General features: G+C 46.0%; 1 protein-coding gene across 28 annotated transcripts in view; it reads left to right on the top strand.

Annotated features, from left to right (window-relative positions):
* The window catches only part of ttn.2 (titin, tandem duplicate 2), a 246,485-nt gene that overhangs the window by 160,732 nt on the left and 70,685 nt on the right, over positions 1 to 15,068 (top strand). For all 28 annotated transcript variants that reach the window (XM_075480277.1, XM_075480295.1, XM_075480294.1 and 25 more), the window contains 19 exons: positions 654 to 796; positions 893 to 1,011; positions 1,102 to 1,279; positions 1,400 to 1,684; positions 1,770 to 2,063; positions 2,601 to 2,900; positions 3,942 to 4,250; positions 5,444 to 5,670; positions 5,761 to 6,075; positions 8,161 to 8,275; positions 8,360 to 8,668; positions 8,755 to 8,936; positions 9,732 to 9,861; positions 10,006 to 10,157; positions 11,102 to 11,249; positions 11,336 to 11,556; positions 12,564 to 12,660; positions 12,749 to 13,045; positions 14,222 to 14,521. In XM_075480277.1, coding sequence (XP_075336392.1) covers positions 654 to 796; positions 893 to 1,011; positions 1,102 to 1,279; positions 1,400 to 1,684; positions 1,770 to 2,063; positions 2,601 to 2,900; positions 3,942 to 4,250; positions 5,444 to 5,670; positions 5,761 to 6,075; positions 8,161 to 8,275; positions 8,360 to 8,668; positions 8,755 to 8,936; positions 9,732 to 9,861; positions 10,006 to 10,157; positions 11,102 to 11,249; positions 11,336 to 11,556; positions 12,564 to 12,660; positions 12,749 to 13,045; positions 14,222 to 14,521 — 4,121 coding nt within the window. The remainder of the gene's footprint in view (positions 1 to 653; positions 797 to 892; positions 1,012 to 1,101; positions 1,280 to 1,399; positions 1,685 to 1,769; positions 2,064 to 2,600; positions 2,901 to 3,941; positions 4,251 to 5,443; positions 5,671 to 5,760; positions 6,076 to 8,160; positions 8,276 to 8,359; positions 8,669 to 8,754; positions 8,937 to 9,731; positions 9,862 to 10,005; positions 10,158 to 11,101; positions 11,250 to 11,335; positions 11,557 to 12,563; positions 12,661 to 12,748; positions 13,046 to 14,221; positions 14,522 to 15,068) is intronic.

Raw genomic sequence — 15,068 nt, 5'->3', positions numbered from 1 at the left:
TAATTCAGTGAGCCAGACAGACACTTTGGGTGGTTCAGGGGATTTCCAATGTAAAACTATATTTCTACGACATTAAAGGTCGGGTAGGGGATCTTTTTCTGGAGCATTTTTTTACATATTGCTTGAAATACTCTTCACACCCCCATTGCAACCAATTAATTAAAAGTTTTGACACAAATATGAAAAGTTTTAGTGGCCTCTAGAACGTACAATCTAGGAAAAACAGTATCCAATCATACTGAACGGACCGTTCACAATGATTGGATTCTGATGCGTCTATCAAAGTGCAACCTGCTCCTCCCTCCCCCTCCTTCCCCCTGTGCGCGTACCCTGCTCCGTGAACGAATTACGCGTCCAGAAGCTTGGCAGGAAGCTAAACTAGAGCCAGCTTGGCTAGCACCTAGCATTATTAAACATATAGTTAGCATATACTAAATACTAAATACGGCAACGATCGATGCTTGCTGTCAGAACAGCGCTCGTGCACCTTCGTGCTCGTGCGCGTTCATGTACTCTAGAGGCGTGCCTTCGGGGGGAAAGTGAAGAAAAGGGTTGGGACTTTTGACCTGTGTATTTTCAAAATGCAGCTTCGCTGGACTCAAAATCCAGGATCTCCTACCCTACCTTTAATGTTCTTCCGCCCTGATCCTCAGGAACCTCGTCCCAGACACTGAGCTGAATGTTGGAGGGCTGCTGGAGGGGCTGACTTACATCTTTAGGGTGGCGGCTGAAAACCAGGCCGGCCCTGGAAAGTTTAGCATTCCCTCTGAGCCGCAGACGGCCCACGCTCCGATCCGTACGTATATCTGTTTGTTACGCTGCTTCGTATTTAAAAGGAAAATCGGGTAAACCCAGAACGTTTTTTCACGTGTTTTTAACTGTGACCCTTCAGTGCCTCCCGGACCCCCTATTCCCCGAGTGGTAGACACCACTGACCACTCCATTGACGTGGAGTGGGATCCACCTGCCGACAATGGCGGCGGGGAGGTTCTGGGATACCACGTGGATAAGGTCAGAGCGTCAGACCGTCCCCTGTTGAAGCAAACCTTTAACCGTCTTGATTTACAGACTAATGTTCTGGTTCGTCCTGTGGTTCTTTAGACCATCGTTGGTACCAAGGACTGGTCCAGGTCTACAGAACGTCCATGGAAGACCCGGAACTTCACCGTCTATGGAGTCCGTGAGGGAGCAAAGTACCTGGTCAGGGTGATTGCCTGTAACGCTGCAGGAGAAGGAACGCCGGGATTCACGGAGTCGGTGTTTGTCCGGAATCCTGCAGGTCAGACTGAGCCCCGCTCTCCCCCAACGTGGGAGGGACTTTTCATTTGGTCAAATGATGCCTGCTTCAGGGTTCATTTGTCATGTGTTGATGTTTCCTTCTTCCTTTGCCAACCCGCAGAGTTGCCCGTGATTGAACTGGACCTATCCGTCAAGAATGGCATTATAATCAGAGCTGGAGAAAACCTGCGTGTGCCTGCGACCGTCACAGGTAAACCCTATCCGTCCCTCACCTGGACCAAGGATGACGGCAAGCCTGACAAAGACCGCGTGGAGATCCTCAGCGAGGGCAACGACAGCATTTTATCAATTAAAAACGTCCAGAGGAAGGACTGCGGCAAATACCAAATCTCTGCCTGCAACCCCAGCGGCACCAAGTCTGCGTGGACCAGAGTGGAAGTGATGGGTGAGCGGAGAGTCCAGGAAAGCTGCCGGGAATGAGTCCCTCCCAGTGTCGGCGTGAGTAACTGAGAGCTTTGCTTTGTCTTCAGATGTCCCCGGACCCATCACGGACCTGAAGCCGGTCGTTGTTACCCGTAAGATGATTTTCCTGAACTGGGACGACCCCGAAGACGACGGCGGCAGCGACCTGACCGGCTTCATCGTGGAGCGCAGAGATGCCAAGATGCACACGTGGAGGCAGCCCGTTGAAACCGCCTCCTCCAAGTGCGAGTGCGTGGGCATCATGGAGGGACAGGAGTACGTCTTCCGTGTCATCGCCAAGAACAAGTACGGCATGGGCCCTCCCGTGGAGCTGGGACCCATCAAGGCCGTGGACCCGCAAGGTGAGAGTTTCCTTCGGTCACAAGATCGAGACTCGGAAACTTGATTTGTAGGGATGGGCGAAAAAATCGATTCATGTACATATCGCGATTTTTAATGGGATGATTTTAAAAATCGATTTTTCTCCCCAGAATCGATTATATTACGTCATATCCGTGTACAGAAAAACTTCATCAATTCATCACATTAAGTTATGTTAGAACTAGCCCACATTTGTGCTGTGTGGACATTTGAATTCATTTTGTAACTGTAAACTTTAGAAAATGCTGTATATGTTAAGTACCTATTTTTGTCCTTTTATGGGAACGACATTCATTCTGGAAGTGTACGATTCAACTTGTTTGTTTTTTTTAAGGAGGAAGAAAATTGCAATTACTGATTATATCGAATCTAATACTTTTAGAATCACAATTATCAAAAATCGTGACACAAATCGAATCGGTACCTTAGAATCGGGATACAATCGAATAGTGACCCAAGCATATCGTCCCACCCCTATTGATTCGTACATAAAACTAATGGTTTGGTGGTTTCTTCAGGCCCACCGTCGTACCCCGAGAAGTTCCACTACACGGAGCGCACCAAGAACTCCATCACTCTGGCCTGGAAGCCCCCGCGTAACGACGGCGGAAGCCCCGTCATCGGCTACTTCGTGGAGAAAAAGAGGCAGGACCAGCAGGCCTTCGAGCCCTGCAACGCGGAGATCTGCCCCAACATGACGATGACCGTGGAGGGCCTGGACGAGGCCTGGATGTACGAGTTCAGAATCAAGTGTGCCAACCTCATCGGACAGAGTGAGCCGTCCACCCCGATGACTGTTGTCATCCAAGACGATGAAGGTGAGGCTGAAAAGTGTTGAACCCTCCAATAAAAGGCTTCAGGGCAGCTGAAAATAACAACTTAGAACTACTGAGTTACAGCTCTTAGATATCTGAGCTTTTATTTTGAAAAGACTTCTTGTTCAATTAAGTATCTGTGAGCCTTTATGTAAATGTAATGTACTTTATTTCTACAGCCCTTTACAGACGATCCTTACGATGTACCAAAGTGCTTTACAGCAGGTGATAAATAAAGAGAAGAAGAAGTAAAAACAAATAAAAACAATAAAAGAAGAGTGAAAGCAATAAAATACAACAAAATTGAAGAAGATGAAAGTGTCATACTACAAAATTAGCTTAAAAACCTCTTCAAATGTAAAAAAAAAAGCTTGTTTCATATGAAATCCGACTTTCTCATTTAACAAGATATTCCAGATGTATTGTCTTCAAACAAGTCCCCATATCTGGCTGAAATAGAACTTGTTAGGCAGTTGTGTCTTATATTAAGTGTAATGAGATATTTGGACAAGAAATGAGACAAATATACTTGGTAAGACTTTGATTTTTTCCAGTGAGCAGGTAATAAATAAAGAGAAGAAGAAGTAAAAACAAATAAAAACAATAAAAGAAGAGTGAAAGTAATAAAATACAAAAAAATCTAATAAGATAAAAGTGTAATCATACTACTGGGTATTAAAACCATCCTAAGTAGGTTTTTAGCCCAGATCTGAGGAGGCCCAGGTCAGAAATAAGAGCTTATTCCAGAGCCTGGGGGCAGCGACGGAATTTATTTATTTATTTATTCTGATGATAAGTTGGCAACTTCCTGTAAGTTCCATCGGACTCTCCGACACGTATTTCCTGTTGGTCCTTTAAGGGATTCTGGCCCAAAGACAGAACTGCTCCTGTTTTCATGTAGAGAAGAAGCTGTGAGCATAAAAGTTGTTTAAAAACAGTCTTTATTTGTCTAATTTTGTGGCAGGATGGTAATAAGGTTGATCTATGAGGATGTTGATGTAGACTTTGTGCTGAACGGTTCTGCTTCGGTCCCGTTCCTCTCAGTGAGTCCCGAGGTCCACATGCTGAAGCACTTTAAGGGCGACTGCATCACGGTGAGGAAGGGCGAGCCCGTGGAGATCCCCGCCGATATCATCGGACTCCCCGTCCCGAAGGTGGAGTGGTCCAAGGACGACGTGGTGATAGAGGCGCCCACAGAGACCCTGCTGATGGACACGCAGGTGACCGGCAGGATGAACGCCAAGACCACGCTGACCATCCCAGCGGTCAACAGGAGGGACCGCGGCAGCTACATGGTGTCCGCCTCCAACAACATGGGCTCGGCCAAACACAGCATCTTCGTCATGGTGCTGGGTGAGTTGAAGCAGACCCGCAGACACAGTTATGGCGCTTTTCCACTAGCTCGGCACGGCTCGGTTTGGTTGTGTTTCCATTACACTTGGTGCCTCCTGGACGTGGGCGGGGTGGCGGTAACACGGCTGTGCGTGTTGCTGCTCACCCTGCGGCTTTTTGCCGCTCAGAAGGCAAGAGAAGAGAGCCAGAGAAGACTCCTGGCCGCCAGACAAAACAGTGTTGAAAAGTACCGGAGAGTTTTGTTACGAGCTTCAAAAAGACGATGTTTCAGACATCCCAAGTCTCTGAATCCTCGAGTAAAAAACGAAAATATAAGACTCATTTTACGGCAGAATACTAAAGTATATCCATGTGTAGAGAAGGTGAAGAATGATGACACCGTGCGAGGTGCACTGTATGCAGTAGTGACTTCAGTATTGCCCACGGCGGACTTAATGACTGTAAAACATGTGTAAGTAGGCTGAACGCGCCATCATCTGCATTTTATTTCTGTAGGTTAAATGCTGTTATAAAATAAAGCAAAACGTATCAAAGACTTATTTAAAGTATCAATACACATTTAGTTTCTAAATCGTGTAGGCCTAATATCTAACTAGCCAGTTACAGTATCTAACTATCTATATCCAGCCTGTCTAAGCCTTTTAAAAAAAACAATTTCATATGGGGGGGTTCGATAAGCATCTCCCTGAAATGAGTTTTTGGAACTTGGGATGTCTGACGTTTGGAGGTAAGCTAACGGCTGCTAACGCTAGCTTTTATTATCCCCGTTGTGACGCTTCCAGTGACGACACTCATCGCCCAATCAGTGGAAGGCAGTCGGCCGACGTCACGTTTTAGTAACGCTTCGGCCCGCTTGGAACCAGGGCTGAGGTGGTACGGAAAATCGTGCCGGTTGCAGGTACGGCGTGCTAGTGGAAACACCCAATACAGTGGCGCCAGCAGAAATAAATCCTAAGGGTGGCTGGTGGGGGCAAGGCAAAATCTTGGGGTGGCATACCCGACCAAAAGAAAAAAAACACCTATTTATTGATTTACCTACCACTACTGCAGCCACTCCTGGCCACCACGTGGTGGCGCCACTGACGCAATAGCGTGCCGAGCCGAAGCGAGCTGGTGGAAAAGCGCCATTACACAGTGACAGGAGGAAATGTTGTGTGACATCTGACTGAACCCTCGCTCTGCTCCTCCGTCAGACCGACCAACCCCGCCCAGAAATCTGGCCGTGTCCAACATCAGGGCGGAGTCGTGCTACCTGAACTGGGACCCGCCCCTGGATGACGGCGGCAGCCAGCTGACCAACTACATTGTTGAGAAGAAGGAAGTGATGACGGAGCAGCCGGAGCTGGAGGAGGGAGAGGAGGCTCCGCCTGAGCCACAGTGGGAGGTGGTCACCAACAGCATCGTTGAGAAGAAATACGGGGTACGTTCCTGTAGCCGCCGGGATTAAAAGCATTAAAAGCATCCAGAGTCTGTGGGGCTGCAGGGCTGACTGCTTTCCTCTCTGTTGCAGGTGTGGAACCTGGACACCAATAAGACCTACCTGTTCCAGGTCAGAGCTGAGAACCGCTACGGCAAATCTGACCCCTGCACAACAGAAGAAGTGAAGATCACAGACCCCTTCAGCCTTCCAGGCCCACCAGAGAAGCCAACTATTTCAGAGTATTCAAAGACTTCCATGACCCTGACCTGGGAGCCCCCCAGAGACACCGGGGGCTCCATGATCATCGGCTACTGGCTGGAGAAGCAGGAGAAGGGCACCGGCTACTGGGCTAAAGTCAATAAGGTGCCGGTCACCAAGAGGGGCGTGAAGGGCTGGGAGTACCAGGTGAGCTGCTGCTTTTCCTCCTGACCAACGTAAGATCTGCCTCTGAGCTCGGCCTCAGGGAAAACACGACTCGCCCAGGTCTGCCTTCAACCTTCTGGGATGATTGATCACAGACGTTTAGTTGGGTTGATTCATTGATAAGTGGAGCCTGAAGGCCTCATATGTAAATGTAAATGTGCTTTATTTATACAGCCGTTTAAAGACCATCCTTACGGTGCACCAAAGTGCTTTGAAGCAGGTAATAAATAAAAAGAAGAAGAAGTAAAAACAAATAAAAACAATAAAAGAACAGTGAAAGCAATAAAATAAGATAATCAGAATCAGAATTACCTTATTAATCCCTTGCGGGAAATTCCTTCTCTGCAGTGCACTCGATTACAGGAAAAAAAAGATTAAGACAGGAAATACAATAGAGCAAAATAAATATAACACAATAAGACAAAATAAGATAAAGTAAAGATAAAGCAAAATTACAACCCCATGCAGCAAAATAAAATTACACCCCTCCCATATTAACAGTGTAAAAATAAGGAAAATCTCAGTATATACAATAAACAGTATTTACAATGCTGCTCAGTACCTCATTATTATTATTATTATTGCACATGACCGGGTTATTGCACATAGTGAAGTAATGAAATAAATAAATAATAAATAATGAGATGAATAACTGTCAGACACTGGAAATATACAGTTTGATGGCCACAGGCAGGAATGACTTCCTGTGGCGCTCTGTGGTGCAATAAGTCTGATCATCCTGACAAAAAGTGACAAAAAGTGTCATCATGCTGCTGGGTATTAAAGCCATCCTAAATAAGTAGGTTTTTAGCCCAGATCTGAAGAGGCCCGGGTCAGAAATAAGACGCAGCTGGACGGGGGGCTTATTCCAGAGCCTGGGGGCAGCTTTGGGAAAAGGCTCGCTCACCCCAGGGTTTGTTTTCTGACCTGGGCACTTCCAGCAGAAACTGATCTGCTGACCTCAGAGCTCTGCCAGGACTGTTAAAAGCTCAGATAAATACGACGGGGCGAGGCCGTTAAAGCTGCAGTCTGCAGGATTTGTTGTTGTCATACGTAAAGTCCTAATTTTTGGCATTTTAAGAGTTTACATGATCTATCAGAACGCTTGAAGTTGAAAACGGTGACCTCTGTAGTCGCAAAATGCAAGAAATGCTTATTTTTTAACCGAAAAATAAAAAGTTATTCAACTTCCTGTCCCGCCCCATCAAAACACATGAGAACTCGTGCACGTCTACGTGCACGCCAGATGCGCCTACACGACTCCTCATTCATCAACTCACCTGTCATTTGCAATCATGGAAGACACAGTAAGTAGACTAGCCAGTAATGAAGTTCAATAGTCCAGATAAATAAGCGTGGGGACGAGCCTACCTTGTATCGCGCGTGCACAATCGGTGATTGACAGGCAGCAGAGCCCAGCTCGTAAACCTGATTGGTTACCTTTTACCAGTCCGGTCTGCAATTTTGTAAACAAACCTGCTGGCTTTGGAGGGACCTAGCGGGACATATAGGGGACCTAGAGAACTCATTTTTTTTTGTATTGGGGTATTTAATGTACTACTTTCAGAATCCCCGGACAGTTCCAGGCATTATGCTTGAAAAAGAGTTGCAGACTGCAGCTTTAAGAGCTTTAAAAACCAACATTAAAAGTTTAAAATCAGTTCTGTAAAGGACAGGAAGCTGATGGAGGGAGTTAAGAACAGGAGTGATGTGCACACGTCTGTTGGTGTTGGTTAAAGACGGGCAGCAGCGTTCTGCACCAGCTGAAGGGGGCTGAGAGAAGACTGGGAGACGCCGACATAAAGGGCTTTAAAATAGTCTGACCTCGAACTTATCAGGGCATGGATGGCTTTCTCAAGGTCATGACCACTTAAAAACATTTTGACTTTGATCTGCTGACCTCAAAGCTCTGCCAGGACTGTTAAAAGCTCAGATAAATACGATGGGGCGAGGCCGTTAAGAGCTTTAAAAACGAGCATTAAAAGTTTAAAATCAGTTCAATAAATATGTACGCAACAGTGAACGCTGCATAGAAATATCTAACCCTTCCTGTTCTCTGTCCCCCAGGTGACTCGTCTGTTTGAAGGAACAGAGTACGAGTTCAGGGTCGCCGCCTGCAACTCAGCAGGAACCGGGCCCTTCAGTTCCCCGTCTGACTCCGCCTTCACCGTGGAGCCCATCAGTGAGTAAATCGCACCCAAGGCTTCTTTTTCAGGGGCGATGAACGAAGGTTTCCTAAACTCTGTGCTGCTGCTCCCCTGTCCAGCTGCTCCCGGCATGCCCGCCGCCCCTGAGATCGCCGACAAGACGAAGCACAGCGTCACGCTGTCCTGGAAGCCCCCCGCGAGCGACGGAGGAAGTCCCATCAAAGGCTACATCATCCAGATCCAGAACGAGGGCTCGTCGGACTGGATGAGGGTGAACGACGTCGACAGCCTGCACCCCACCACAGAGTTCACGGTGCCCAGCCTCCGGGAGCTGAAGCGCCACCGCTTCAGGATCATCGCCGTCAACGACATCGGCGAGTCCGACCCCAGCCCCCGCACCAGCGAAGTCCTGGTGGAGGACATCCAGCGTACGTCTGCCTGCTGGGCCTCATTGAGTAAATGTTCGATAGGGAATCCCCTTTTCCTCACTCGTGTCTTTGTCCCGTCTCCACAGTTCCACCTTTCATCACGCTCGACGTGTTGGCCGACGACCTGGTGGGCATCCGCGCCGGAGATCCAATCAGGATTCCTGCCACCATCAGGGGCCGCCCCGCTCCCAAGGTGTGCTGGGACTTTGAAGGCAAAGCCAAGACGCACAAGAAGAACAAGCTGCACACGCTCCCCGTGGACTCTGTGGTGAGGCCGGCTCCTTAGTTTCTCACCACGCCGTCCAGTAAAATCTCCTTTTTCAAACATCTTTAAAAGTTTAAAACTCCTAAAAAACAAACTGAAATTAACAGATAGGGACTCCTGTTGGAAATGCCAGAAAGAAGTGGGCACCTTAGTTCACATGCTCTAAGGCTGTGACAAAAATGATCAGCTTTGGGGTGAAATGATCAATATCTTGAATGATCTATTTCAACTTAACTTGTCTAAATCTCCTGCCTTATGTATTTTGGGTGTGTTACCAGAGAACATCAGTCTATCTGGAAGACAGAGGCTTTGGATACGATTAGCAATCTTAACTGGATGTAGGATAATACTGAGGCATTGGAAGTCAGCTAACATCTGCTGTTTTAAGGAATGGACAGAGCTGATGACAAAAATGACCTTATATGAGAGGGTAACCTTCAGTAGTAGAGGGAGACAAGATCTGTTCAATCAGGTTTGGGGGGTATTTTTGAATTATATAGAAGACATGACTAGATAAATGTGATATTTGGGATACTCCTGTACCGATTTGATTTGCTCAGAGATCAAGGTTTGATATATGGTATAATGTAGGGACTTTGTTTGTTTGTTTTTTTGTTGTTGTTGTTTATTTGCTCTGTAGTTTGGATTGTGAGTTACTGTTTATATGATATATTCAAAAGGGACAGAAAACATCTATAATTTTCTTGATTTCACTGATTTGTATGTTTATCTGTCTGCCAAAAAGATTAATTAAAAAAAAAAAAAAATCTAAAAAACACTTCTCGATTGTCTGTTCAGGTGGAATCCACAGACGGCACGTCTGTTGTGAGCATCCCCGTCAGCCTGAGGAGCCACTCCGGGCGTTACACCATCACCGCCAAGAACAAGTCCGGGCAGAAACACGTCAACGTCAGAGTCATCGTCCTCGGTACGTGTCTGACTTCCTGTGTCTGGTCCTCCAGCCTGCAGACGCCCGTCTGAATGAGTCTCCATGAATGTTTCCCTCCGCTGGGAAAGTGTTCATCATTTCAGGCCTGCCGATGTGTAACCGTTCTTTCTCTGCTGCCCGTAGACGTTCCCGGACCACCGAAGCATCTGAAGGTCACCGACGTCACCCGGTCGACCATGAGGCTGATCTGGAAACTCCCGGATACTGACGGAGGGGAGAGAATCAAGAGCTACTTTATCGAGAAGAAAGCTGTCACAGACAAGGCCTGGACCAAGGTGAGCCTCCCTTTCAGAGGAGTTCCACGGGTTCCACGGGTCGTACCTGAGCTCTGCACAAAGGCTCAAAGCCAGAAAAACTTACAGAACGTTGATGTCGTCGGATGAGATTTTTAATGTTTAAGTTTAAAACCAACTTTTGCCATAAATGTTGAGCAGAGGGAAGTGAGAGTCTCCTGAAATGTTGCAAACCTGAGCTCACAAACTGACCCTCTTGGTTAGATTTATTACATGATTTTAAACTAGGGCTGGGCGAGTTAACTCGTTATTATCGCGTTAACTTGTTAATTATTTAACGCCGATCATTATTTTATCGCACATTAACGCAGGTTTTATTATTGTAAAAGTCTGTTGAATGCATCACATTAACACAGTTACAGCAAACACCACGATGCATGGAGTAATAAAATAAAGATAAACCAGCAGCTAACATCACCGCTACAGGTGTGAAGCTAACGGAGCTAACCGGCGCTACTTCCTGTTTCACTTGTTTCAACAATAAAAGCACGTATTTCAAAATAAATAAAAAAACGTAGTAGTTCCAGTCTAAAATATCCCTTAAAGGCAAAACACACAACTGATAGCAGCAAGTCATTCAAGGAAACAGACAGTGGAGCGAGGCTTCTACATAAAAACTACAGAAAGATGCTGATGTTAAAAGTGTGTTTGCACAACAAATGTTATGGCACTTTCATTCATATGGCAGCACATTTAAAATAAAGCTAAATGCTAAAAGCTATACACTACTTTTGGATTCATTTTTGGATTCTGCGTACAAATGCGATTAATCGTGATTAATCAGGGAAATCATGTGATTAATTAGATTAAACATTTTAATCGTTGCCCAGCCTTGGTTTAAACGCATCAGATTTTCCCAAGTCTGAATGTCGTTTTATTTTAACATGAGTTCTGGTCTCTGATGAGCCTATTTGGTTTGTGTTCAGGTGAATGACGCCTGTGCGAGCCAGGCCTACGTGGTGCCAGGCCTGCTGGAGGGTCAGGACTACCTGTTCAGGGTCAGAGCTGAGAACAGGCTGGGATTCGGCCCGTTCACCGTCACCACCGACCCCGTCCGGGCCAGAGACCCCATCTGTAAGCAACGCCTGCTGACCAGCCATAAACAGAGAGCACAACCCCCTCTGGGACTGAGATCTAACCTTCCTCATCCTCTTCCTCAGACCCGCCCGACCCCCCGACCAAGCTGAAGGTCAACCTGGTGACGAAGAACACCGTCACTCTGAGCTGGGAGCCTCCCAAAAACAACGGCGGCTCTCCGGTGAAGCATTACGTCATCGAGCGTTTGAGCTGGGACACCAGCGGCAAAGAGAAGGAGACCTGGAAGCAGTGCAACAAGAGGGACGTGGAGGAGCTCACCTTCGTGGTGGAGGACCTGAAGGAGGTCGGCCCCCCAGTTTTACACTCTTTGTTTTAAAGTGTTCAGAATGTAAATGTGCTTTATTTCTACAGCCCTTTACAGACAATCCTTACGGTGTAACCAAAGTGCTTTACAGCAGGTGATAAATAAAGAGAAGAAGAAGAAGTAAAAACAAATAAAAACAATAAATGAACAGTGAAAGCAATAAAATACAACAAAATCGAATAAGATAAAATAAGATAATAAGAATCAGAATCAGAATTACTTTATTAATCCCTTGCGGGAAATTCCTTTTTTGCAGTGCACTCGATTACAGAAAAAAAAGATTAAGTCAGGAAATACAATAGAGCAAAATAAATATGATACAAGAAGACAAATTAAGATAAAGTAAAGATAAAGCAAAATTACAATTAATTATGTTGAAAGGGAAAAAAACAGTGAACTTTTTTCTGGTGTTTAAATGTTTTTATAATTCACGGGTCAAAAATGACCCATAAGACAATCTTTGCACCCTAGTGGTGTACAGCCCACATGGAAACATAAACAAACATAAAGTCTGACTTTTTCTAATGATGGGGTCCCTTTAGGAAAAGTCATAACATTTCAAGTTGGGAAAAGATAGTTTAAGGTATTTTTTCTACAGCTAAACATGGTGGTGGCTCACTTTTGACCCGCAGGACAACAGGAGGGGTAAGCGGGCTGCGTTGCCAGGTTTAACAGTGTGCCCCCTTTAGGAAACACTATTAAGCCTTAATTAATACTTAATACTGTGCAGTATTCGCTGTGTGTTATTTGAACAAATGTATTGTTATTGTTACCACATTGTTATAAGCTGCTATGAGAGTGCGAGCACCAGTTAGAGCTTGAGGAGCCGTGCAGTGAGTATCTCTGATCTAGAGGGTGAACTGAGCCCACTGCTGAGCCCACTGCTCCACACGGTTACAGATGCCTGAAGAGGCCAGTTTTTCTGATAATCTTTGAGTTTTTCTGATAATCTTTGAGTTTTCTGATAATCTTTGCTCAATCTGCAGGGAGGAGAGTACGAGTTCAGAGTAAAAGCCGTGAATGCTGCCGGACCCAGCCGACCCTCAGCCGCCGTGGGCCCCCTGGTGATCAAGGATCAGACCTGTGAGAGTCCGCCACCTCGGCCATGATGCTGATGTTAGTCTGTGTTGGGATGAGGTCAGCTTCTGACCACTCTGGTGTGTTTCTCCAGGCGCTCCCACCATCGAGCTGCGTGAGGCCATGGAAGGGGAGGAGGGCTGCGACGTAAGCGTGGTGGCGAGGGTGAGCGGCTGTCCGTTCCCCACGCTCACCTGGCACAAGGCCAGCCTGGCCAAACCCGAGGAGAAGGCCGCCGTCCACTACGACCAGCACGTCAACAAGCTGGTGACCCGGGACAAGTGCACTCTGCTGATCCAGCAGGCCAGCCGGACGGACAGCGCCCTCTACAGCCTGACGGCCAGCAACAGCCTGGGCACCGTCACCAAGGACATCAAGCTGTCTGTGCTGGGTGAGAAACCACAGCTCCCATCACACCCTGCAGACTGGAAACCAGTGTCCTGGGCATTCATTCAGACAAAGACCTTAATAAGAGCAACGCCTTTAAATCAAATCAAATTTATTTGTAGCACATTTCACACTGGAAAAAATCTAAATCTTACCAAGTACATTTGTCTCATTGAGTATCTCATTACACTTAATATAAGACACAACTGCCTAACAAGCACCATTTCAGCCAGATATAGGGACTTGTTTGAAGACAATACATCTGGAATATCTTGTTAAATGAAAAAGTCTTGAAAACAAATTGTTTTGAGTCACATATCATATGAAACAAGCTTTTTTTTTTTTACATTTGAAGAGGTTTTTAAGCTAATTTCAAGATCACAACTCAAAAGTCCTAAATATCACATTTTATTTCAAGAAATCTTGACAAGCCGATTTTCACTAGTTCCATTGGCAGATTTTTTTGCTTATTTCAAGCAAAAACGTCTTTTATTTGTTGTTTTTTTTACTTATTTTTGGAGGGGCATTTTTTCCAGTGCTTGTACAAAACAGTTCAAAGTGCTTCACATAAAATAAAAGCATTGCAGCAGGGAGTGGAAGAAGCATTAAAAATACATAAAAGAATATAAAGAGAAACAAATAAAATCATTTAAATGAATTTAAAAACCAGCAACAGTCCAGATAAGTTCAAAGATATCGTGCAGATTTCATGCATAGACACATGAGAACAGAAATGTTTTTAACCTGGATTTAAAAATGTCTCCATTTGGTGAAAGTTTAATCTCCACTGGCAGTTTGTTCCACTTGTTTGCAGCAGAACAGCTAAATGCTGCAAACAAGTGATGAAGTGCAGTTCAAACTTTCATCTCATTCATTCACTCTCACATTTTTACAAGTGAGTACAGTTTTGGTTTGTTTTAAGCCAAAATTTAAGTTTAAAGGTGAACAAATTAAACTCACTGATGGACTTAATATCTGTGGGCAGTGAGTTCCAGAGTTTACAGCTTTTATAAGAAAAGACTGACTGTCCAAACGATGTTCTGCACTTAGGGATTGTACAGTTGTGGTTGGAGCTGCTGGAAGCAACACGATTCAAACTGTCCTGAGCCAGTGCTTTCAGATAAAACGAGCATGTAGAGATGCAGAGTTGATCCGTACTGACCCCCTCCTTCCTCCGCAGGACCCCCGGGCCCACCCGTCGGACCAGTCAAGCTCACCGAGGTGTTTGCGGACAGGATCGGCCTGGCCTGGAGCCCTCCCACAGACGACGGCGGGTCCAAGATCACCAACTATGTGATTGAGAAGCGTGAAGACAACAGGAAGTCCTGGGTCCACGTCTCCAACGACCCCAAAGAGTGCGCCTACGTGGTGACCAGGCTGACGGAGAACCACGAGTACGAGTTCAGGGTCATGGCCCAGAACAAGTTCGGAGTCGGGCCGCCGATCGTCAGTGAGCCTGAGAAGGCCAGAAACCTCTTCAGTAAGTTCAGATCAGGGCGTCCGTTTCATCATCAAACTTTTTATCCGCATGACATCACATTTAAAGGGACAGTTCGCCTCTTCTGACATGAAGCTGTGTAACATCCCATATCAGCAACATCATTTCTGAACATCTTCTTACCCCCTGCTGCGTCCTGTGAGCAGAGTTCCAGCCTCGTTTTGGTGTTGATGAAGGTAGTCCAGCTAGTTGGCTGGGGTTTAAAAAATAAAGCGTTTTGCTTCTCAGAACAATATGCGTTCAACAGAGTAAAACATTTGCATCACAAAATGGTTCTCCAGGAAAAAGTCAGACCTCACAATCTCTTGGCCCTATTTTCTCTCCCTTCGTATCACTGCCTGCTGTGCAGACCGAGCAGCAAACACCGTAACAGGCGCGGCTGTCAGCAGGCGGCAGCAGGCAGTGATACGAAGGGAGAGAAAATAGGGCCAAGAGATTGTGAGGTCTGACTTTTTCCTGGAGAACCATTTTGTGATGCAAATGTATTACTCTGTTGAACGCATATTGTTTTGAGAAGCAAAACGCTTTA

The sequence above is a fragment of the Odontesthes bonariensis genome, chromosome 12 (genome assembly GCF_027942865.1).
Source record: "Odontesthes bonariensis isolate fOdoBon6 chromosome 12, fOdoBon6.hap1, whole genome shotgun sequence".
In the NCBI taxonomy this organism is placed as follows: domain Eukaryota; kingdom Metazoa; phylum Chordata; class Actinopteri; order Atheriniformes; family Atherinopsidae; genus Odontesthes; species Odontesthes bonariensis.
Note: the sequence above shows the minus strand (reverse complement) of the source record. Positions and strands in the feature narration are given on the sequence as shown.